Raw genomic sequence first — 24,527 nt, forward strand, 5'->3', positions numbered from 1 at the left:
TTAATCATTTACTACTGTGCCAGAGAGGGTCAAAACATCACTGTCATTTCTGGAGCTTGTTAACTTTGCACCAGCTCTGAAAGCTGTAAAACAATCTTTTCTTGGATGATAGAAAATAGCTGCCTGAAAAGACCACACACAAACAAAATAACAAGGGCATGTTTTCACCGTCGAACTGCACTCAGAGATAAAATCTTCACAATACTTAAGTAGATATTAATATTTGTTCAGGTATATTTCCGATGAGATCCTCAAACTATTTTCTGGCAAAGACTGAAGTGACAGATGATTTCAGGGGAACCAAAGAGTCTGTTTCATGTTTGCCTGCCACATGGTGTGTTAGCTGATAAAAAAGGCAGTAAAATAACATCATCTGCTCATTTTATTCTCTGTTTAATTCCCTGTAGTGACTCAAACAGAAGACACTCAATGCTCAATCTGTCAGACTTTTATTCTGAGAGAACTTAAAGAGTTTAGTCCGCACATTAGTCTGAAGTGAAGTAAATGTGGCTTGTGTCGAACTGTGGGTCAACTAGATCTAGTGATTAAACCTGAGCAGTATAAAATATAAGCTTAGCTGAAATATTTATCGAGTCACCACCTAATTGTTAGTGATGAATATGCTATGGTTGTGTAACCTCAGACTTGGCAAGACCAACACACCTTGAATTTCACTCTTACAAAACCAAGGATAACTAACTAACCTGTTTACTACAATCTGAAAACTTTGCCAAGATTGCAAAGTCATCACCTTTGTCTTGAAAGTGTTTTTCTTAAAGGGAAAAGTCAAAAAACAGTGAAAATTAGCAATCTTAGACCAAAACAATAAGAAGATGCAGCTGATAATCAACTAAATGAAAAAAAAAAGATTTCAGATGTGTTGGCTCAGAATGTCACTGCAGCAGGGTTAAATATTTGATCCTGATTCATATCACAGGGATTAATTCTCAACAGCAGAAGAGAATCCAAGGACCCACACTTCACAAATCCAATCAAATCCATGGAACACAGTCTGACACATTATACCTTTACCTGTTGACATGGTAAAAACAAAACTTAATTTTATTCCAACTAATAATAACAGTGTTATTCCAGTATCAAATGGTGGGCTAAAACAACATAGAGACATTTTTAATATGACTCAAATACAATTTGCAGTACACAAAACTTTTTGGGGAATACTGATCCCCTAACCATCTCTGACAGCAACATTTTAAAAAGCTGGTAAATGCATCTTAAGGTTGCTGTTGCTACATAGAAACTCAATCCACAATTTAAGCCATCCTCAAAGTTTGTGACATTTTCCACTTTTAACTTTATGGTTGTGTCAACAGCAAAGCTCTCAGCAGAAGGTGAGCAAAAAAAGGAAAGAAATGTCAACATAAACATTTCTGCAGAAGCCCCGTTGAGCTGTTCAGACTTTATCTTCAAACCAAATAAGCAGACAGATGTTTAACCTGACCATAAACTAAAATCTTTGGTTTAATGTTAATTGCTCAAACAAAGCAACTTCTAAGAATCTGCAGTCACTGATAGATTAAGGGGCCATGGGGTAAGAGGGACTGTGCATTTTTAGCTGTATAAATCAATAAATGAATCTTTACTCATAAGATAAGAAGCCTTTGCTTTGTATCAGGGTCTGATCACCATGACGACATGTTGATAATTACATCATTCCCTGCTGAGAGTTTATAAATGTCAACCCTTATAAGGGGCATTGAAACAACATTTTTAGGATGAAACGCAAAGTATTGTTGCGTTTCGGCCTCTTGTTTACACTGAAATGGTGTTTTAGCTGACTTAAAACTGAAACTTTTGAAAACAGCCTCCAGAGTGGATTTTTTCATAAACACTGCAGTGCCGTTGTGTAAAAAGCAAGCTGGAGTTTTCAATGGAAATGCTTCACTTGCAACAGTATTTCTGTTACGATTGTTGTGAAATACCGTGCCGTGCTTCTGCTGCTGAATCTGCACCACTTCTGCAATTAGCATCTCCAAATACACCACATGACTACTTCAACTCTACTTCACAGGTGTACCAAAAGCTGTTACTGGACAAGACAGTTAAAGCGCCAACTACAGGCCTGGCATGCTAACTACAGTGTTTCCAGTCCCTCAGCGTGTCTGTGTAAACACAGGTTATTTTTGCTGTGTTTTTTTGCAGTTTGGGGTGAAATGTCATGTTAATGGTCAAAATCTCAAAACTTATTCAAACTTCAGCTGAATGTCTACTCTGTCACAAATTTCCAAAGATCCCGTTAGGAGTATATATCAAACAGACTGTTTCTTACACCAGCAAAAGTTAAACTACATATTAGTGAAATTAGATATTACAGGGTTTTCATGGTAGTTTTTGATGGACGCTAACAATGCTAAAGGTTGTGTGTCATTTACAGTTACAGCAATCTAAAGTCTAAAGGTGTTTTTAAGGACATTGACTTTGATTCCATGAGAATGGTCTGGCTGATAGAGAACAGCAAGGCCCTTACACACATACACACACAAACGCACACAATATCGAAAAAGAGATGAGACATACTGATTCGTCCAGGGGTTTTGAAAATCAAAGAGTGGTAATTGGTGCCATTTTTCCTTCTTCCTCTATTATCTATAATCTTCCTATTTCTTACTAACGATGTGTTCTTTCATGACAAAGTACAAGATCCTTAAATCAATTCAAAAGATAAACTCTGAAGATATATAACATTATATTTGATTAGACCTAAAGATTTCTGCTATGACTTAATAGCTGCACTGCATAGTCAATGAACTTCTACTAATTTATACCTCTGAAAGTGCTTTTAAACAACACTTAGCAAATTTGTTTACAAAGCTGTCTTTTGGTGGTTTGGCCATCTCATTACAGCCATTTATTTCCCAAAGAAATATAATAAATCCACTGGAGAAGGGGGAAGGTACACAGAACTGAAGTAAAAAGAAATGAACTTGAACTTGTATGCTTGTGTTTAATTCAAATGAAATGGCTCATGTACATGTTTTACATGAATGACTCGTCCACAACAAGCAGGAAAACGAGTGTTACCACAGTGCAGTGTTCAAAATGTCTCAGAAACTGCCAGAGAGAAGAGAAATGGGATCGAGGAAGCATTTGTTCCATCTGTGTTATTGGATACCGCCTTTAAGATGAGTTTGTGTATTGCTGTTGGCAAACACAACCATCAGAGCACAGTACTGGCAGTCTCTTTCACAGAAAATGTGCAGTTTGCATTTATGAAACACTTCTTCTCAAACCCACTGAGCCTTTCCCATTTGTCTCCGTGCCATTTATATGACAGAGCAGTGGCTGTGACTTTGTAGTGCGAGCCAACAGATAGGTTACAATTACTCGTATTTGGCTCAGAGGAGCGATTGATAATGTGAAGAGAGCTCTGCAGGAGGAACATCACAGAGAAACTGATGGGCTGAACGCCTGCTTGCTTATTTGGGCTGCCTGCTAATGTGCCACAATATCTCAGTGAGCATTCACACCACATATGGGCGTATGAGTGAGTGTGAGTCAGTGATTGAGAAGTTTTAAAGGAATGCAACACTTAGGAGAAACTCTAAGATGATGTATTCTTCAGTTAGACTCAACTCAATATATTTTACGTCACCTCAGACTGATTGGTACCAGTATGTCCAAATGACCTCTATCAGGGAGGCACACATTTGAATATTGCATCTGGTCACACTTGGGCAAAGTATTTGTATCACATTGTAACATAAACCCATGTTTTTAAATACGTTTGATGCTTGACTTCATTTGGTAGCAATGTCTGTCCATTTTTGAAAAGAGGATAGTAAACTTTTCCAGTAAATCATGAATTAACAGGCAACATCTGCAGCTTAAATACTTATTCCATATAACTATGACTTATGGCTGAACATTTGGCTCTGACTTTATAACCAAAACAAGCCAAACTTGCTCTGTAAAAACTCATTCAGGAAACAGTTTTCCCATCCATTAAATAAAAAGATTTAAAGAAAGAGAGACAGAAACTACATTGAAGTATAAAATTATTCCCCATTCTCAAGACGCCACACCTCTCTTCAGACATACAGACTCAAAACCTCCTGTCTCTAAAGTGAACTAAGCTCATGTTCCCATGCTCTTTAATGCTAACAGAAAATTGAGCTATTCAGTTCATGCTTCACCAAAATATGAGCACATTTAATAAAAGTTTGTTCTAGTGCGCTCAGGCATAAGATTGCATTTTAAAATAATTGCGATAAGAGTGAGTGATGTTACTTCAGTCAAACAAAGTATGTGCTGATGTAAACCAGGCTTAAAACTTATCAATACTCTATCTTGTTGAGAAAGTACGGAAGAGGATTAGGGCCCCTAAAAAAAGGGGAAAAAATGAGGTCCTTTTTTTAAATTAGATAGAATTCTGAGATCAAAGTCAAAATTTTGACTTATTTTCTCAGAATTCTGAGATAAAAGTTGGAATTCTGACTTTAATCTCAGAATCCTGACTTTTTATTAAGTATAAAAAAGATCAGATTTTCTGACTTTTTTTTCCCACTGGCCCTAATCCTCTTCCATAGGAAAGTTATTCTTTCTTTCTTTTTTTTTTACTGTCCAAGACATTTTTTGTTAATTTCTGTAATAAATATTTTCATCCAAAGCTCAGCATGGGAACCACCTGTCTGAGTTTGAACACTGGAAAAAAAAAAAAAAATCAAAAACAGTAAAAAGAAAGTGGAGCAAAAATAAAAAAGGAAACACGCAAATAGAGGGCTAAAGCTAACAGTATTCATCATCTTTTTACGAGGAGGGTAGCAGTTGTTGTTTGCCCCTCAACACTGGCGATTTGGAACAGTAGGGAGCCCAGGTGCCTGTCAACAGTCCAGACTTTGATCAGAGGGCCTCTGGGTAGTAATCACACGTTTCCGTTGTCTCTGTAGTCCGCTGGTTGTGTTTTTATATTTGAATCTCACTTTAATTAAAGCAGGACACGCTGAACAGCCTTTTTTTCTCAGCAGGGTTTTCCTGCTGGTGGGTGCATGTTGTCATATAACTATGGTCTCATATGCCTTCAAAGTGCTTTCCAGCGGTGCAGATACAAACAATCCTACATAAAGCCCATTTCCCCTGCACACAGAGGTGGCAGAAACATGGTGGCAGAATTTTCACTGCATTGGAGCCTGTAGTATGAATGCAGAATATCACCCTGGACGTTTGTATTTCATACAGGTACAGTTACGACCATCATGTTTGCTTTGTCTGGAAACTACTCTACAAAGTGTTTGTTCACAAGGACAGATGCAAATACAAGGACATTCTTAAAGAGGCAGGCAAGTGCCAACACTTGGGTTTGGTGTTCATCAGTACACCTGTTTTTGTTGCTGTTCAGACTTAGAATTGAATTAGCATGCTTTATTGTTTATCAATCTGCTACATGACTGCCATGTTTGTGTTTAGCTGTTAAAGCTAATACAGAATGTCCTTCAATCTTTACAGTTGTTGGAGCCTTTATTTCAAAATAGTTTGCAAAAGGTGTGCAAATCATCAAACTCCATATTTATGTTTATTTATTTTATTAATAAAAGTATAGGGTTAACAAATAAAACAAGCTTTTAATTGCAACCCCAGGATTCAAAATACTTCACTGTTACAACAAAAGACTGCAAATACAAGAAAAGTGGGTAACACTATTATATTAACTACACCCTGTTTAGCATTAGTTAAGCATTAGTTGTGTAATGCTCTGTAATTAGGTGTTCACTAACCCTTACCAAATGATAGAATCACAATCTGTTCATGGCCTATAACTTGTTCATAATGACCATAATAGCTCATTTGTAACTGTTGAATCAACTTTTTAAGTATGAACAAAGAGTTAGTTTACACATTACAGAGGGCAATATTAATCCATAATAAAACATTTATAACTGTGTTTTTACATGACGCACAAATGAGAATAAATGTCTGAACAATGCTTTACAGATGATGAGTTAAGTGTTAACTAATGCTTAACTAATGCTAAACACGGTGAAGTTAATATAAAGTGTTACCAAAAAGGGTATGAATTTCGACACCTGTATGCACGTTATTACTTGATGTTAGCATCATGCTTCAAATAAGTTGGGAATAGGGATTAAAAAAACACAAAAAAATGGAGTAAAATGCATTGGGAGACATTTAAATTTCAACCAGACTTTGTAAGAAAATAATCCAAAAAATTTCAGAATAATGGCCATGAGGGTAAAATGACAATACTTTGTATTTTTCCACCATTTATTGTAAATACTATAAAAACTGATAAAAAAAAGTATTAGTCATAAAGCTTTTATCTCCCTCAGTGTTATTTCAACTTTGAATGTTCCACTATGTGTGAGTTTTAACCTAAGCCACTGTTCATTTCCCTTATTTTAATATTCCACTCTATGCCTGTTAAACCCTGTTTTGATGTTTCCTTGGACAGTTCAAAATAGTCCCTCCAGGGACAAACGATTTTCCATTTTTCTTTTACTTTTGACAAACTGTCTTCAACAGAAGCTGTTTGATGTGTTACTTCTGACATGTGCAGTCAGATGATATTTTCCCAATCCAGAGTCATGCTGTGAACACATTTTCACTGTTTGTTCCTCCACTCTCTCATTCATTCAAAAAAGCAAATTATGCAGGTAATCCTTTTATCAGCTTCACCATTACAGGGGAGGTTTGTACTTTCTTATATTCTATAACCATAGCAAAACAACAGCTATTAACTTTACCATAAAACACAAACTGAGCTGCACAGCACTGTCAGGTGCTTATTTTTGTGGATAACAACAAACCCTAACCCTCAAGAAAACACATATTTGAATGCATCAGTTCCTTATTTTATTCCCCAGGATTGATCAAGGGAAGCATCATATCTTTATTTCATATTTATATATGAAAAAAAAAAACATCTGATGCGCTCCTTCCTTTTATACAAAGGCATCTGAGGAGAAAAAAAGCTTTACAGAGCAACAAATGATGCAGGTTAGATCTAAATCTGTCACAGTAAGTTCTTGTTTTCTGTTTTATTTGATAGTTTGTATATCTGAAATTCTTTTGTGGTTACAAAGTAAATCAAGCTCAGTTCTCCTAACCTTTCTCCTAACTGTTGCTTTATGTGCTGGTTGTTTTTGGCATTTCTTCCAGACTGAGTCAAAGAAAAGTAAACAACAATGTCAAGCATCAAAGGTCGGTCTACATCAAGTATGATCAAAGAAGATCTGGAGCCGGAGACATATTTTAATCAGCTGTCTGTAGTTTGTTTTGAATCTCAGGAAAACACGACTCCTTGTTTTTCTTAATTTTCTTTTCTTAAATCTCATCATCAAAAAACTTACAATCAGCACATACACATCACAGCTTTTTTGCTCCCAGTTAGTTTTCTATTAATAGACGGAGGTTGGTGTATTAATATCAATCTAAGAATTATGTACCAAAAAGCAGGAGACAAAAAGCCAATTCTGAAAGAAAGATACTGTCTCAAGATGAGAGTTGTTTTTTTTTCTGTTTAATGGACCTTTTCAAGAAGGAATTTTATTATGGCACATATTGATTTTTTTAAGAGAGCTGTTCTGAAAATTAAGACAACCTGAGGGTAAGCTGTGAATTTCTCAGATCATCCAAGGACTAAACTGCAATATCATTTCTATACTGTCTGGGTGTCCGACACAAGATCTTTTAGGCAATGCATTCTGGTTTACACACACACACAAACACACACACACACACACAAGCACACATCTGAACGGGATGCTTGCCAAGTGCTTTTTTGTCCTGATTTGTTTTGTGCTCTTTCAGCAGGATTGCTTTATCATCAGACAGGATGGAAATCACCTCTGTGCAAATTGAAAATGCTTGGCCTTAATCCATCTACGTGTTTGGCACTCTCTCTTTATTCAGTTTGTCATGGTCCCTGTGTATGCACAGTTTATTATCATGTGTTTGCATGCAGAAAAGACAGAAGAATGAGAAGAGTGGGGCTGAATACATCTAGTCTGACCTGCAGTCATTAGCTAATCACCTTAATCATGAGTTTACTAAATGTTATTTGAATCTACAACAGCAGGGGACAAGAATTACTTCAGTGTTGTTTGATAGTTTCTCTGCTGTGCAGTGTCCTCTCAGGATACTTTCATGTGTTGACATCACAGTAGGAATGACCTTTTTTTCCTGGGCTTTAATTAAATTAAACAGGAGCAGGCAGATGTCAGCAGAAGGGCACTGGGCAGGGCTGACCTTTCACTCTATAGATCAGAGTGAGAGATTCAGGAGTCTGGTGACTAAACAAGGTCTGCCCTTGAGTCACTCAAACTTACACACATACTCAAGTGCATTTACACACCATGCATTATGCACAGTTTACTCAATTAGTTTGGCTGCCTTTATCAATACACCTTCTTTCTGCAGAGTCACATTAGCGCTGCTTAAAATGCAAAAAAATTCAACAGTAAAGCTTTTTTACAGGGCTTCTTGTCATAAAGAAGGCCTGCAGGAAAGCTGTGATATGGTAACATTTACACAGCTCAGCCTTCAATTTCTTGAACTCTGAAGGGCAAGAATATGACATCTTGGTGCTCTGATGATTATTGAAGCCCGGGAGCAATATAAGCCATCCATCACAGTCATACCAGCCAGATGAATAGCTGTGCATGCGCTCAGATAGTAGAGACAGTCTGCTGCAGGGTGAAGAACTGGAGCGTAAGCACCAGAAATTTGGACAGTTATGTGCAAACATCCTCTGCTGCAGAGCGGCTGATTTTAGCTCATAAGTTTAGGCCCTGGGGATGCTAGTAACATTAATTCAGATGCAAAATGGACTCCAGAGTTCAAAAATAAAGGGCACTTAAAGTCTAGAGCCAGCAGCTCAGCAATTACGGCAGTATAACAAATGACAAAAGAAAAAAAATGTTTACATTAAGAGTTAAAAGGTAACATTAACTCTTTAGAGCCCTAGAACATCTGGGACCTGTTGGAAAACTACTCTAACGGCAAAAATAATGATGATGACAGTACTTAGAGTAAATACTTAAAAGGGGAAAATATCCTGTAGTTTATGAGTCATTGGGCCACCTGTCTCAGTTAATCAGACATATGTGGCCTCCTCGATGGTGATCTCCTGGGCTCTTAGCTGGATAATGGCTCAGGTAATGAGAAAACCTTTAAACTGTTCTTCAGTAACATCTTTTTATCATATTTTTTCCTGTCGATCTCTTGCAAAAGGGATTCACTAACTTTACAGATAAGTGGAGATACAATCCACAATATCAAGAATATTTTGAAAGGCAACGTTAGTCCACTGTCGCCTGAAGGAGCTACTTTGGTGAAAGTCTAAAAAGGGTCAAAGGATATGTAACAATCGCATAAACAAGCTGAAATAAAGCATGGCTTGGACCTTACCCTTTCCTTGGGACTGTATGCTTTTCTTTGAGACTAATAGATCTTCTGCTATTTCTCACCTGTACTAGGTTACTAACCCCAACCAGGACAACCAGTTAACCTCATTTAGTAACTAAAATCATGAAACGAAGAGGGGAAAAAAAAAAAAAATTCTTTGGTTTGATGTTGGTATAATGTTACACCACTGGTGACCGTCTGTTTCTAAAATCACACCATGTCACAACCAAGTTCCAGTTTCTGATGCAGAAGCCAAAGCAAAGCAGAGTCGGTATAAAACAGACACCAGGATCACCACACCAAGACCTGTTGCTGGCCTTTAGTGAACCAAAATGAAACTAGCCAAGCACTCAGAGAGCGCAGACCTCCACCAAGCATATTGTGATTGTCACCAACACTTTAGTCCTACTTTAATGTTATACTCCCTTTCAGCAGACTGTCTGCTACAATCACCTCCAAAATTTAATCAATTCTTCTTTATCTCATTTTGAACATCTCCTGAAAATTTCATCAAGATCCATTTGTTACTTTTTGATTTATGTTGTCCACTGACAGACAGACTGATACAAACTCTCCAAAAAACATAACCTCCTTGGTGGTGGTAATGACAAAGACAGGCCAGGCAAGATGAAAATCAAAATGTTGTCCCAAAGGGTAATAACATCAACATCAGTTCAGGACCATGGAGAGCAAACAGCATTATAAGGTATCATACTACAACTTGGCTTGAAATATAAAACTGATGATGAGAATGTTTTTGACATGAAGGCACCTTATTTCAAACAAGACACACATACACATACACACACACACACAAACACAAAAAGGATCCTCTATTTCCACAGTGATGTTCTTTCAAGGGAACATGTGTCCAATCTGAGAGCTGTGTCGTTTGATTTCGTGGTGAGAGATGAACCCAGACAGCAGGAGCCTCATCATCCAAATGTTAACAGCATTGCCATTTGCCAGGGCAAAAACAGAAACACTGCAGCAAGACATGAATAAATCAACATTACCATCACTTAAATGTTTTACAAAAGTGTATTTTACTCTTTATATACAGCTAGGGATTGTACTTTTTCTGCTCGATAAATTCTCACAGAACTATTTACTAACAAGGCAAGGGAGTGTTATCCTTTCAAAGTATATCCTCTGGTTATTTATTTTGTCCTCCAGACAGACAAAAGGCTGAGACATTTGTCTCATAGGTGTGACAGCTACAAAGCTACAAGATGAAAGCTGAGCTGAAAGATCCTCCTGAATTTTCTATCAGTCTTGTATACAGGCGTTCATAAACTCAAGCATATTTTACAGGAATCTGAATGGACATCCTCCACAGCAAACATTTTAATAATCTTGCCTAAAGCACCAACATTCCCAGAAACACCAGTGAATGTGTGTGTGAAGAGGGATATTCATACAGAATAATTATCTCCTTGGAGATATGATATATTCTACAGGCATGCTTCTGACCTAATTTAATGGTCAGTTCAACTGTGAGCTTTCGAATACCACAGCCTGAGATTGTGTATGTGTGTCACATCTGCTTCCTACCTACCTGAGTGTGTGTGCACACACAATGTAAAACATGTCTGTGACTGAATGTAGGAGGTGGACTGTGGCTGTGCCTGCTCTCCACTTTCCAACCTCCCCCTCACTCAGTCAAGGCTGTGCCTGCTGTTTGTCCCTGAAAAGCCAGCTGTCTAATGCACCAGGAGCAACATGTTTTTTATATGTTCTTCATGTAGATTTTTGTTCCACTGACTGAGGCCTGTGTGACCCAGTGGGAGAATTTCCTTACACTGTAGGCTCTACTTACTCGTAAATATATCAGCGTTGCTATACAAAGACTTCCTCTGCTTAGAAAAGGGGAGAAAATAGAGATCTGAAAACTAGCCACACTGTTTGGAATAACATCCATCTTGGAGACCCCCTGCCACATATTTTGTCCTGTACTTACATTTTTCATCTGAAATGAATACATAAGGAAAACAAAATAAAATTAACTACATATAAAAGCCACCTTACCCCGTCTCTTCTTTCTACAGCCTTACTGGCTGCTAACAACACTCCTTACTGAGGTGCTGTTTCTAATTATGTGTGTCTATGTGGGCTCCGTAATAGGTGCCTGTGTAATTGGCTGCTTGACAGGCTGATGACTAACAGGCATGTGATGAGTCTAGCCTCATTCCCTCTATGTTACCATGTCACGTTGACATAAACATCCGAGCAGCAGAATCTGCTCTCTATAAGGACAGATTATCATTATACATTTATACTGTTACATATTTTACATTTTTACCACTTTGTGCAATAAGTCAATCATAGACTAAAGGCTGGAGGTAAAATGGGCCAAAAAGATTCCAGCATCTCCTTCAAAAAAAGAGGGCACAGTAAGAGATTTGAAAATGGGACAAACTCTTTGAAGATCAGATCATAGAACTAACTTTCAGATTATCACAGACTGACAGACTCGAGTCTCTGCTAACAGACACAAAAAAACCTGTCATACAGTATCATCCTCCATAAAAAATGACACCAAGTGTTTTGCATTCTGATCAAGGTAACACTTTACTTTATGAGGTATTAAAACCTGCTTTATAAATACCAACAAAGGCAAGACAATCCAGCTGCAGACTTCCACTCCGAGCAGTCTCTCTTAGAGGCTCCATTCCTCCACTGTTGCCTTCAAAATTACATGGGGAGACACTCCCAGTCTTTTTCACATTTTGATTATCTAGGTTTACCTGATTTCTGGTTAGTGTTACACTGAATAAGGAAAAGTATAAAATGCATGTCATCACTGCCATAACATGATTTGGTGGGCACCTCTGTTTGGTATAACAGTCTTGACTGTTTTTATTTCCTCAGTTGTTTCATGCTGTATAGCAGTCTTTGAGGTCTACTTTTACTAGTCCTGAAAAAATTGTAGGGATGGCTGCTTAGCAGATAGATAGCAGGTTGTATATATATGTTTTTAATAGTGCTGGGCAAGTTAACGCGTTATTTTAGTGTTAACCCGTCAATCTATTAACGTCGTTGAATATTTAACGCACATTAGTGCATGTTGCTCATATGCTTTTATTTTGTAAATGTCTGTTGCTGACCGCGGTGGAACCGGAAGTGAAATTGGCGGAAAAACACGATGAGTAACCAAAACAAGCATGGAGAAGAGGGGCAACGCCACGGAACTTAAAGGCGCTCGCCGCTTAGTGTATCAGTCTGCGCGCACGGTGTGCCAGATATAAACAAACGCAGGTACTCTGCCAGGACGAAGAGACACAATGAGAAGAGCCTTATTTAGCTGTGTTTTTGTGTGAAAGTAATGCGCTGAAAATTCTCTAAATAAAGCGTGAATGCAGACCGATATCAGAGTTTTTCGGTGGGAGTACGTTTATTTGTGTTTTTGGTCAAGTAAAATGTGGCCCCATCTGAGTGCAGAGGAAACCGTCTGACAAGCAGGGAGGGGGTGTTTGGTGCGAGCGCCCTGGGCTTCTGCTGCACAAAAACACTGCTGTAGGGGTAATTTCTGCCCTAAACCTTGTGATAGGACCCAACTTGTTCCATCCCGGAGTATCACTTTAATGCCCTGACAGTGGCAATAAGCTTTAATATTGTATTTACATGTTGTAAATTTTATTTGCACTAAATATGTGATTTAACTATTACTGTATAACAAGAACTGATTTAGTGTTTGCATGACAGATGTTATGGTACTTTCACAATGCGATTAATTATGATTAATCAGGGAAATCATGCAATCAATTACAATTAAAAGTTTTAATTGTTGCCCAGCCCTAGTTTTTAACTTTGCATCCTGCTGTCACTTCCTTCTGATGGTGGAGGAGTGGAGCCTCCAAGAGAGACTGCTGGAAGTGAAAGGCTGCAACTGGACCCCTCTCAATAAAGGGCTTTTATTCAACTTGGCTTATTAGTAAGCATCTAATTAATGGTGTACCAAAAAGAAATTAGAGAGTCTTGACTCACCAGAGGGCTTTGATCGATTGATAGATGGCTTGACACAATGTTTACAGAATAAAAACTGTTGCGTGCTGATGTAATTAAATTTATTTCAATCCAAAGTCCTATTGTGCTCCTCACTCTCTCTTCCTCCAGTGCTCTGTCTGTAAAACTTTTAAAAGTTCTTGTAAAATGAAATTTACAAGGTATCTCAGCCATTCAAATAAACACAGAACTCTAAATGTCAGCTGATGGTTCACTGTGCTATTGTTAAGAAGTTTTTCTAAACACCTGTGATTACAGTTGACTTTCGATGTCAGTCAACACGTAGCTTTCCTGGGATACAGCGCAGATATCTGAAGTACAATATCACAGATATGCTATATAATTTTTTCATTATTTCCAATAGTAACCTTGCATCCTGGATAAATAATCATTATCCAGAACTGTTCGAAGGATGAAAATCTTCAACTCATCTTGTAAGGTTTGAATCCCAATTTAAAGCATCACTCAGATATTCTTTAAAAAGACATTTCATCACTGTTCACAGTTGCCCAAGCAAAGAGTCTAAAGAATATATGTAATCCCACAAAGAATACCCCTTCAGCCATGGAGGTCACATCCTAACTAGACCCAGTTCTGGTTCGCCTGATCCTTGTATGCTGCTCCGCACTCCTACTACACTCCATTAAAACCCCACCAACCGCCCTGTACCGACCCCATGCTCTGATCTGCTTCTAAAGACAGCAGGTGAAAGGAAAAGCTCCTCTCTCAGGGATCGATCCTTTTGTAAGTTGTAAATAGATGTCACAAGTTACATCAAAGTGAGACAGCGAGTGTGAGACAGTGTTTGAAATAAAGACGGAGGTGATACCTTGAGTCCTCCACACTCTGCTGCTGAGCCCTGATCCACTCCTGTGATGTAAATTCCCAGAGCATATTCTGCTCCACCCCGGATCATCAGACCCAAAGATCGTCCGTCATCCAAAACCAAGTTAACCTAGAAAAGACAGATGGAGAAAGGCGGCAGAGGCGGGGTTAAGAACCTTATATACGTGTGAATGAGACACTTTGTAAATATATTTAAATGACATTTTGCGCTCTCAATTGTGTTGCGTGACAAGCTGCCAGATTTGCCCTGAGGTGTCAGGCTGTTCATGCTGAAATGGTAGATGAGAAACACAATGCATAGAAGAAATGACAGCCCTGCTCTGAGCTGGGATTTAGCACCAGAAAATAGAGTTTCAGGAGCTGCTTAGATGTGGTGACTCAGAGAATTTAATGAGGAGTCTGACTCTCTTCTGATTGGACGAATGATGATCTGAAATGGTCAATCAGTTTGTTTACCAGGCTCATCTGTGTCAATCCTCCTGATGAACGGAGGAGACAACATCTGATGCTCAAATAATCCATGGACCAGTAATATTAGAGGCTCACAAATGATGTCTGCTATGGCGCCTGATTAAAAGCACCCTGCTGCAGGAAGCACATGACACTCAGGATTTACATGGCTGATGCAAAGGGATTGGTGTTTTTGCATTTGTGTAAACATCTATTTGTCAAACGGTTAATCCTGTGCTGTATTTAGCCCTTCACTCAGAGTTCCTGAAAAAGTCTGAGAAGCTCTTCAAGAGATTATGTTTTACGCTCAGTAAATTTCAACATTACCCTGAAGTGGAATGATGTTTCTGTTATTAATTACATGAATATTGATTGACGTGAATTTTAGACACTCAAGGCTTCAACAAATTTCTATGTCATCTCTTACAGTGCACTAAAAGTTTATTCTTAACCTTCAAATTGCTACATCTTCAAAACTGATTTGCATCAATTATGAGCTTGACAGATGTTGTCCTGTTCTCTTGTTGATGTGTTAATTTTAAAACCTGCTGAGCTATTATCTATGTTGGTAACCATCCCCGTTATTGTTTTCTAGTAACGTATTGTAAATAACTACTATTTCAAACTTTACAACGCTATTACCGTTATGGACAGTGAAATGTGGTGTGGTATTATGCACTGACATCTAACAGCTGTTGTCCGGCCTGGCCAGGCACAAGAAGCAGCACAAAAAATGTGTTTACCTCTGGTTGTTTATTTTTGGTGAAGGAGGAGGAATGGCTCACACTTAAGTAATGACTATTGGCTGAAGGTAGAGTACAATTTCTTGGTAAGCCAAACAATGGCAGAGTTCAGGTAGATGGGGTGTCCATGTGGCAATTGACCACACAAGAGAACCAAATGTGACAATGGCTAGTCTGGAGTTAAAACTGGCATGTTCGGGATGAAAGTTCAGGCACTACTTCAACGATGTAAAAGGTAAGACCTAACCCCATGAAACATCTCTTAACAGCACACCACTCTACAAATGTAATGGCCAAAACACAGATTATGCTGATGATGATGATGCCAGCACTTCAAGTAACACACCTACTTCCTTCCCTGGTAACTAACTATGAGGTAGTAATTCAGTAACTAATCCAATTACTCTTTTGGAAAGTAACTAATAACTATAACTGATTACTTTTTTACAGTAGTTTGCCAAACACAGATAACAGCAGATAGATTCCCTTTGATACACTGTGTCAGGTAAGAGCCCTTTGATCCATAAGATGTAAAAAGAGTCCCACAAAATAACATGTTGACATCATTGTATTAACAGAGTTATCCTCTACATGGATTACATACAAAAAACAAACAAACAAACAAAAAAAAAAACACCACCACCACCACCAAAAAAAGCACAACGAATATCTACATTTTTAGAAAGTTTGAAAAAAGTTTAACTCCTTGGCTGCCATAAGTGGGGATAAGAGGATAAGAATGACAAAGTTTCTTTTGATGTAGATCAAAATGAAATCAGTTGCAGAGGTGAGGGTGTAAGAAGGAGCCTGTCCTCCTTACTCAAGCTGCGTTTATGTTAAAAATTGAAATGGCTTTACAGAGGACACTCAGAGGAACAGATGAACACAGCAAACACGGTGGAGCAACCAACTGACATCACAGTAAAGCATGACTGGCTGACTATTCATTTTTGTCTCAAACTGAAACCTTTTGTTTCATTTATTCTTATTTTGAGTTTTGATTTTAACAGTTGGTCTGCATCTGTCCTTCCTCTCCTATAAACCAATTGATGCCATGTGAATAGATGATGAGACATCTGCATCAAAGATCAGTTGAACAGGTGTACCTAATAAAGTTATTGGTTACTTTATGCTAGCTTTGCAGCTGCTGTATTTGGCTATAAAAGTCTTTTAAAGAATGTTATGACTCTATTTGCAGTATTCTTGAGGCTGAGGGGGAAGTTAGGGGTTGATGAAGGTTTTATTTGTCTGATTAAATGACACAGGCAGAGATTCCAACAGCAATAAGACGCTCTTCTTTGTGTGGTGCTTCTGGGTCAATTCTGAGAGTATTCCTTAACTCAGCAACTATTTAATGTGGCTCTGGAGCTTTTAGCTTGCTTTAGTGAATCAACTTTCACAGCCAGAGCCAACATTACGTGGTGATGGCGATGTTTTCCAAATGTTTAATCACTAATCCTTGACAAATTAGAATTTAGTAGAGGTTTCTGTAAAATGAAAACACTTAAAGCATCTTAAACTGCTTGTACTTTGTTTCCTATTGTCATCAGCTGTCTCCAACACCTGTCCGTATCTAACAAACCCTCCCTGGTAGTTTATCATATGCCGTCTTATCTTTAAAATGTGGCTGTTTCTCCTCCGTTTTAAAGAAGACAAACCTGCTTTCTTATACTAGACAAGATGATGTATATGACATCCCAAATCTAAGACAAAATGCAGTGCAGCATGGGAAACTAGGTCCAGCATTTTCAGACAGGCTGGGGTAGCATGCCGATAAAGAATATACCCATAATGAAACACAGATGAAAAGGTTGCTTGAATCGTTTTTTTCTGAGCTACAAATGAAAATAACAGCCTTTGTTTCTCTAAAAGAAACCAAACTTCACCCATAGGTTTTCCATTAGGTTTTGGATGTGATGACTTAAAGATAGATTTTCATCTAGGAGAAAACCCAGCTATTAGGAAGTTGGGACAAACTCAATCATCTCGTTGGTTGTGGCTACCTGTAACAGCAGCTCTCTCTTCCTTGTCCGTTTCTTGTGATTTTTTTTGTCTCTTTTTCATCATTTCTACATTTGGAGTTGATCATTAATTTGTATGGTTTATTTGCTGGTTGTGGCCACCAAATTGGTTTTGTCTTCAGTGATATTTTTACTATTTTTGCTCCTGTGTTTGCTCCTGTGTTTGTCTGGAGATCCTACATGTTACCATGGCTGCATTTTTTTACATGTGAAATCAGCTGTTAGCTGTCTGTAGCATGTCAATGCTAACTGGTGCAAGGCCTGATGTTTTTCCACAAGGTGAGGAGAAGGAGGTTCCACGAAGTAATGGTTCTTAGGTGTGAGCTAAGAAGTGATGACATGGACCTGTCCTTCCATCCATCATTATTGGAAACGTAAGATCTATCTCCAATAAGATGGACGAGCTAGCTGTGCTAACCCAGCAACACAGGGAATACCAGAAGGCAGAGCATCATGCTATTTACAGACATGGTTAACGGAGCTAACATCAGACACCACTGCCTTGTTGGAAGAACTTCATCCGCTGTGAGTAGACTGGATCCAGCAGACAGAGAGTGAACAGACTGCTGAAGAAGCTCAGTCCTGGACCCTGTGGAGGTGGAGGCTGGCTGAACTGGACAATGATGGACAAGCTGTCATCATCTATCCTGTTATAGACTGTTTTGCACTTCCTATACACTTTCTCACTTTTGTTTTCTTGATTGCTGCTGTGACTCCTCCTGAATTTCCGCTCCGGGCTAAATAAGTATTTTCTATTGTATTGTATTGTATTGTATTCTATCTCATTTGCCAAAGTAAAATTTTTTACTGTCATCTTTTATTGCCCTCTTAGACCGAAAAAGGTACATCACCTTGGTTTTGATGGCATTTGAGACCCAGCCTTGGTAGATTTCTCTGGACAGTGTTGAAAGAAGCTTACCGATAGTTAACTGCACTCAGTAAGGATCATGGACAGATTAGTGTTGTCAGCATAGAAATGAAACTTTGCATCTTGATATTTTACTTAAATTACTGATATACTGCTCAGGTAGGTCAGGCAGTGTCCACAGAGCGATATATTTTGCTGCCTTTCAATCATTGTGTTGTCCTTTAGAGTTCAAATACCAAGAAACTCAGACTATCTAAGATCTACTGTACATGATTCATTACCCTATCCCTCTCAGCTCAACTCACAGAGTCAACATTTGGTAAGCAAAGAGAGCACAGTAATGTTTATGGAGAGAGGTTCAGCAGTGGCGGATTTGAGCCAAACTTTAAATTGTACAATCTCCTCCATAACAATGAAGGCCTTGATTAGCTGCCATGATCCTAATGGAGCCGTCTCGTTTCAAGATTGAATAGGGATTCAGCTGCACCCTGGCAACTAAAACATGACATTTATGCAAATATCTCTTTAAACAATGTCACTTTTATGCCTCTTATTTCCCTGCCAAGGTAGCTTTTAGCGTCTGGCACAGGGATCTTCCTCTCAGTCAGTGCATATAAGGCTGCAGACTTCTCTTTTCAAAATAAACTGTCTGCTCACTGAAGGTAAGCCTCTTGATTCATGGGAAATTGAGGCATCAGGTTCTCTCTGACATTTATGCAGGACATAGAGAAAAGGTTTAATTATCAGACTCATCCTTCTTTTATTGGAATCACACAGACATCATTATGGCTTGTGGTGCTTTTTGGCCTCCATTGATATCATGGAATCATTTCAATAAGCTCTTTCTCTCCAAAATGAGTCCCGGAGCTCTGTGTTTGTCAGCACTGAGCGCTAAGGAGACATTCATAGAGGCTTTGTTTGGGAGAGACAAGTGCAATTAATCACAGCAGGGATGCATGAGTTGTGCTGCAGTTATTACATTGAGTGAAATGAGTCACTTTCCCATGCATGTCTGGAAAGCCAAGAACAACAGCTGCAACTAAAGCCAGAGTGTGAAACTTAAGCTGCTATTTATAGTTTTTGTTTTGCACACCACATCACAGACACTAATTTCTCTCAAAACTGAGCATTGGCAGACTTTTTGGTGACACTTTAAGAGTGATGCACTGCATGAAACTTAATAGTTTCCTTCTCATGAAAACACAAATGTTCTTCAGTTAGTGGACTTTGTTGCGGTGCAAACATCTGCGTATATAAAGTCAGGATCATTGGTTAGAAATGCTTGCCTTTAATTTTTAGAAGACGGGTGTTAGAACCTTTTCACCAAAAGCAAAGAAGCAAATATAACCAGACATTTAACAGACACTGTGTTGGGATACCTTTTAAAGTTCTAAAAGTTAAATGGCACCAACTTCAGCCTGTAATGATGGAGCTGAAGCACTTTAGATTAATGTGCAGCACTTAGCTGCTGAAAAATTAAAAGTTCTGGTGTAATAAATCTTTCAAAAAGCTCTGTCAGCTCTCTCCTGCAGGTTATGAGGTGATGATAGTCAGGAGTTCGTGATTGTTTAATATCAAGGTTGGACTACATGTTGTTCTTTTATTGATTCTAGCTGATCCAGCAGACGTGGAGTGTCAGAGCCAGTCAGCCCTGAAAATGGATCCTTTTATCCTGTGAAGTGTGTCAAAGTGAACGACCACAGACAATCTAGCATGTTTGGTTTGTCTCTCAGCTGTGCAAGATTTTCTTTGTCGCATCAGTGAGGTTGACCACAAGAGAACAGAGCACAAAAGTCAGGAGCATCAACAAACAAAATGTTGAAGTTAAAGAAGAATGATGAACATGTGCTGGTACCACAACAGAGTGGAAAAGACAAAATGTTGGTGAGAGAAAGCAAACATACCAAAGAATATTGGCGAGTAGTTTGCAGCATTGTAACCAAACCTTTTCTTCTCCTGATCTCATGTTGGTTAGATACCATTATGTGTTCTGTTGTCTCTACCAGTCAAGCTGTTGCACAAATTTATGGCTCTGTGATCATCCCATCTGTACGACAGAGGACTGGGGCAACAAAAAAGAAATAAAGAAAAATAGAAATTTACAAGAACAAAGACTGAAAATATGAGGATCCTTTTGAATTATTGTAAAAACCAAACTTTATTCTGAAAGGTTTTATCAGAAGAGCAGCCATCTGCCTATGCAAAGAGGTTGAAGAGAGAGCATTGTCTTGACTGAATGATACTTGCATTGATCTACAGGTTTGACAAATAGCCTTCTCAATATCTTTGTAAACAGTTTGTGCAGGAACCTGGAGCTTTCTGATGAAGGCAGTTAAAACATGTTGCACAGTGTCAATAGAGTCCTAAAGTTATGACATTGTCATGCTGGAGTGCCAAAAAATGAAGAATTTCTTTATTAAGATAATGTATAACTTCACGAGATGCTCTATGTTTCTCATTTTTGTACGGGCAACTGCTCTGTTAGCCTACCTATAGACCAAGATAAGTTTATTCTCATAATCTATGACTTTATACTTGTAAATTTATGAGATTTTCTCCTTAATTTAAACATGTATTCCAGTAATTCATAAGATTAATCCTATAAATTTACTTTTGTTTTCTTTAACACGGTCCTATTCCCCTGTTGTCCGAATGACACTGTGACCATCATTACTGACAGAAAGTTTGGGTAGTCTGACCTTGGTACAAACCCTAAAATTACTGCGAAAACGAGACAAGATAGATCAATTTAATGAAATCTTTTTGTGCAAAAATGTCCTTGTCCCAAAGAGTGTGAGTGTCATTTTGATGTTTTACTTTAGCCATCCATACTAAGAGTTAAGTCATGGCAATCTGCAATAAAAGTATAATTAAACAGCTACTAACACTCAGATAATGGCATAATTCTGCAAATCCTTGGCTCATTTTTTTTCTTAGATGTATTCTAATATATTCAAGCTTTTAAAGTCAAGAAAAAGAAAGGATAGCACCTGCGACAGACAGGGTTAACCTTGTCATGTAGTTTAGCCAGTTTTGAAAAAAAAGGTAGATTCAAACATTACTGCGGAAGTTTCTGGATCTCTGTACGATAGCTGACCAGGACGGACTGAATATCCCTTTTGTGTTTTTTTTTCAAGTGGATGCACTCTTGGCTGTGGCAGACGGATAAACAACTTCAACCGTTTTTTGTAACATTTCTTCTCTACATGACTACAACAACTGTTTGATACAGCAAACATTAACATCCTGTTGAGTATGTGTCAGAAGTTAGTCACATGTACTTGAAGACTGTGCTTAACTGGAGTCCAGTTTGGAGTGCAGAGACAGCATGGGAAAAGAACTTGCTGATCTTTATTAACAGAGAGAAACAAAACAGCTTTAACCAGTCTGAATGTTCCCAGCAGAGCGTCTCAGTCCAAATGTCGTGTCACAGCATGATGCCTGTTTAAGAAGCAGAGCTTTTAGTGCCTTCAGGGAAAGTTGGAAATGTTTTGGGGGATGTTTGTTTTGGTGTTGGGAATCAAACACTTTCAGATATAGCTGCTTATTTTTAGCCCTGCTTAATTAAACCTGCATTTTAAATTCCTCATGCATATTTTATTTTATATGTTTTAGAATTTGCTTTCAGAGTTCTTAAATTAAATGGTGGCGGTATTTTTTATTTTGCAAACAAGAAGTGCAAAAGTTGTCTAATGGAGGTAAAAGCCAACTAATGTTCAGAATAAATTAATGCCATGGCCAGGTGTAAGTTGTTAAATTGTGAATCAAAACACAGTTTATGAGTTATTTGATTTGCTGTGGTTTGGTTTTCTTTTTTGTTTCTCATGTAAGTCTCACCTTCTTCTCGTCTCCTTCCTGCAGTAGCTGCATGTTGCTGCGTCTCTGGCTGTCAGTTCGTCTCAGGGTGGCGCTCCGATGCTCAGGCAGGTCAGGGGGAGGGGACACACCCCGGCCCTGAGGGTCAACCCAGGTATAAACGTGGTTGGTAACATAGCCACCTGGAATCCGGCCGACTGAACGTACAGAGAGGTTGAGCTTTTTGTTTCCCTTTAGCACCTGTGGAGGGGAGAGGAAGAGGAGAGGAAGGTCAGCTCAGACTGATATGAAAAAGCAGGATGAATATGGTTCTTTTCTTCAGAGTATGGGTCCATTTTCAAAGAGCAAAGAGCACCTGCAAATCCACAAGCACAGAGTGAGGTTTTGTGCTGAATACTAAAATGATACACACCACTACATCACACCACTACATTTAAGATCAAATTAAAGATTACAGAGAGAAGTAACCATTTTTTGCTCTTCCTCTCCACCAGCTTAAAAAACCCCAAATGACCAAACACCCCCACAAACACAGCTCTAACACATTTCTAGTGAAAATTGCTGTTGGTTGTGCCTCATTGCCTTCTGATAGCTTGCTCTATGTGCAATCCCTCTGCAGATCAATGTATCCCCATGTGTGCAGTGGTCTGTAGAAATCAGACTGAATGGGATGGAAGCTCTTAATGATCAAACAATCTTCGGGCTGCGCAAACACAAACAGGTCCTCTGCTTTCATTTCAGACTGAAATCATGTAAAACACAGCTTTTAAAGAAACATCAGTCCAGGACACTGAGTGTTCTGTTTGAGGGGCTTTAGCTTATTAGGGTATAATTCCTGAAGAGGGCAGACATGCAGTACGCCTTAGACAGCTTTTATCCCTGATATGTAAACACCTGATGGCATGTCAAATATAACAGCCCTCTATATCAGGGAAAGTTGTGGCAGAGTGAGACAGGAGGCTTTTTTTTTTTTTTACCAAGTATCTTCTTCCAACTCCCCCTGAGGATCTATAAGGGAATTTGTGCCTCAATCTCTTTTCACCAAGGGAAGTCATTAACAGCCACAAGCCCAAAATATCGCATAGACTGAGGCAAGTGTGTGGGGAAATCTCATCTCAGTTGCTTGTAATGGTCATTACCAAAACTCTGATAGCATGACTGTGAGACAAAGCATACTCTTTATGGGAATTAAAATCCCAAAACTGCAGCCAAAAGCAAAATTCAAGAAACTCTATTGTTCCACTTTAAGCGACAGTATTGGCACTTTTGAGGGTCTCCGGTTTAGTTCCTTTCTCTAGTTTAAGGTGTTTGCCTGAAACTAGAGATTCCCAAAATACATTTGGCTTCGAAACTGTACAATGGTAAAAGGCAGAGCCATGCTGTCCTTTCTATATACACAGTCTACGGTACCATAGTCTGTAGAATAAGTGTATGTCTGTGTATAAGTGACCAGTTGTGAAACACTCTGCAGGATCAGTGCATCATTTTCAGGCATTAAAACAAAGTAGTTGGTAAAGGTAGATCTATGTGCTCATTCTTATTTCTATTGAGCCCAGAGGAAAGATTCAATTTTAATTTTAGTCTTTTTCGTAACCTGTTGATGTGTTTTTTTTACCTTCTCTTTACATATTTTCAAAGATTTTGAAGAGTTCATCTGACTAAATGACTGCTGCGAAGGTTATGATGAACACTCTGCAAATTCATTCACTATTTAGCAGAAATTAAGCCAATGCAAGAGGGGGTGAATATCTTATTTAAATAATCCCTTTTGAAGATATGTGGTCTGATTAGCATAATCACGGCTGTGGCTAAGTTGACTGATGGGCAGCTGTGATTTAGCAGGTTGTCAAGCTGCTCATACACTCTGCATGCGCTCATCTGCTTTGCCTGCTTCTTTACTGACTGAATGTGAGGTTGAGTTAACGCTTGCAATTTAGCTTCGGGGCATCTTGATGTGTATTTATGCTAGGCGATGTGCTATATGATGATGCTCTATTTAGATACAAGACCAAGGCTTTGCCACCTCCTTGGATGATATATGTGCCACATGGAGTTCCTTAATCACATGTAAATAATTCAATATAAAAACTCATATTCAACACAGCAGCATCCTCTGTGTTCCTACCTCAGGATGGTGTGTAGAAAAACCGTCAAAGTTCACACAAGCCCTCCTAAGGAATCCAAAAAGCCCCACAAAGCATAATGAAACCTGAGTAACACAAACCCGCACATTAATCCTCTTTCATCTGTCTTCCTCTAACAACACTTGCAAGAACCCACTAAATGCCTCTGTTGAAATGTCTTAATACATATGCTGCTAGCAACTCCAACTCAAATAATTACTTGTCAGAGAACGGTGGATTGCGGAGGAGGCCCGTCTCCCTGAGCACAACTCTC

General features: G+C 38.6%; 1 protein-coding gene across 1 annotated transcript in view; it reads right to left on the reverse strand.

The window, feature by feature from the left end:
• whrna (whirlin a) overlaps positions 1 to 24,527 on the reverse strand; it is a 193,196-nt gene that overhangs the window by 64,809 nt on the left and 103,860 nt on the right. Inside the window, exons 2-3 of the mRNA XM_074690346.1 lie at positions 22,152 to 22,370; positions 14,216 to 14,341 (exon numbers count right to left, since the gene is read on the reverse strand). Of these exons, the coding sequence (XP_074546447.1) occupies positions 14,216 to 14,341; positions 22,152 to 22,370 (345 nt within the window). The remainder of the gene's footprint in view (positions 1 to 14,215; positions 14,342 to 22,151; positions 22,371 to 24,527) is intronic.

This window comes from Halichoeres trimaculatus, unplaced genomic scaffold, assembly GCF_033239565.1.
Source record: "Halichoeres trimaculatus isolate MK-OKI-2021-1 unplaced genomic scaffold, fHalTri1.1 fHalTri1_scaffold_16, whole genome shotgun sequence".
NCBI classification, from domain to species: domain Eukaryota; kingdom Metazoa; phylum Chordata; class Actinopteri; order Labriformes; family Labridae; genus Halichoeres; species Halichoeres trimaculatus.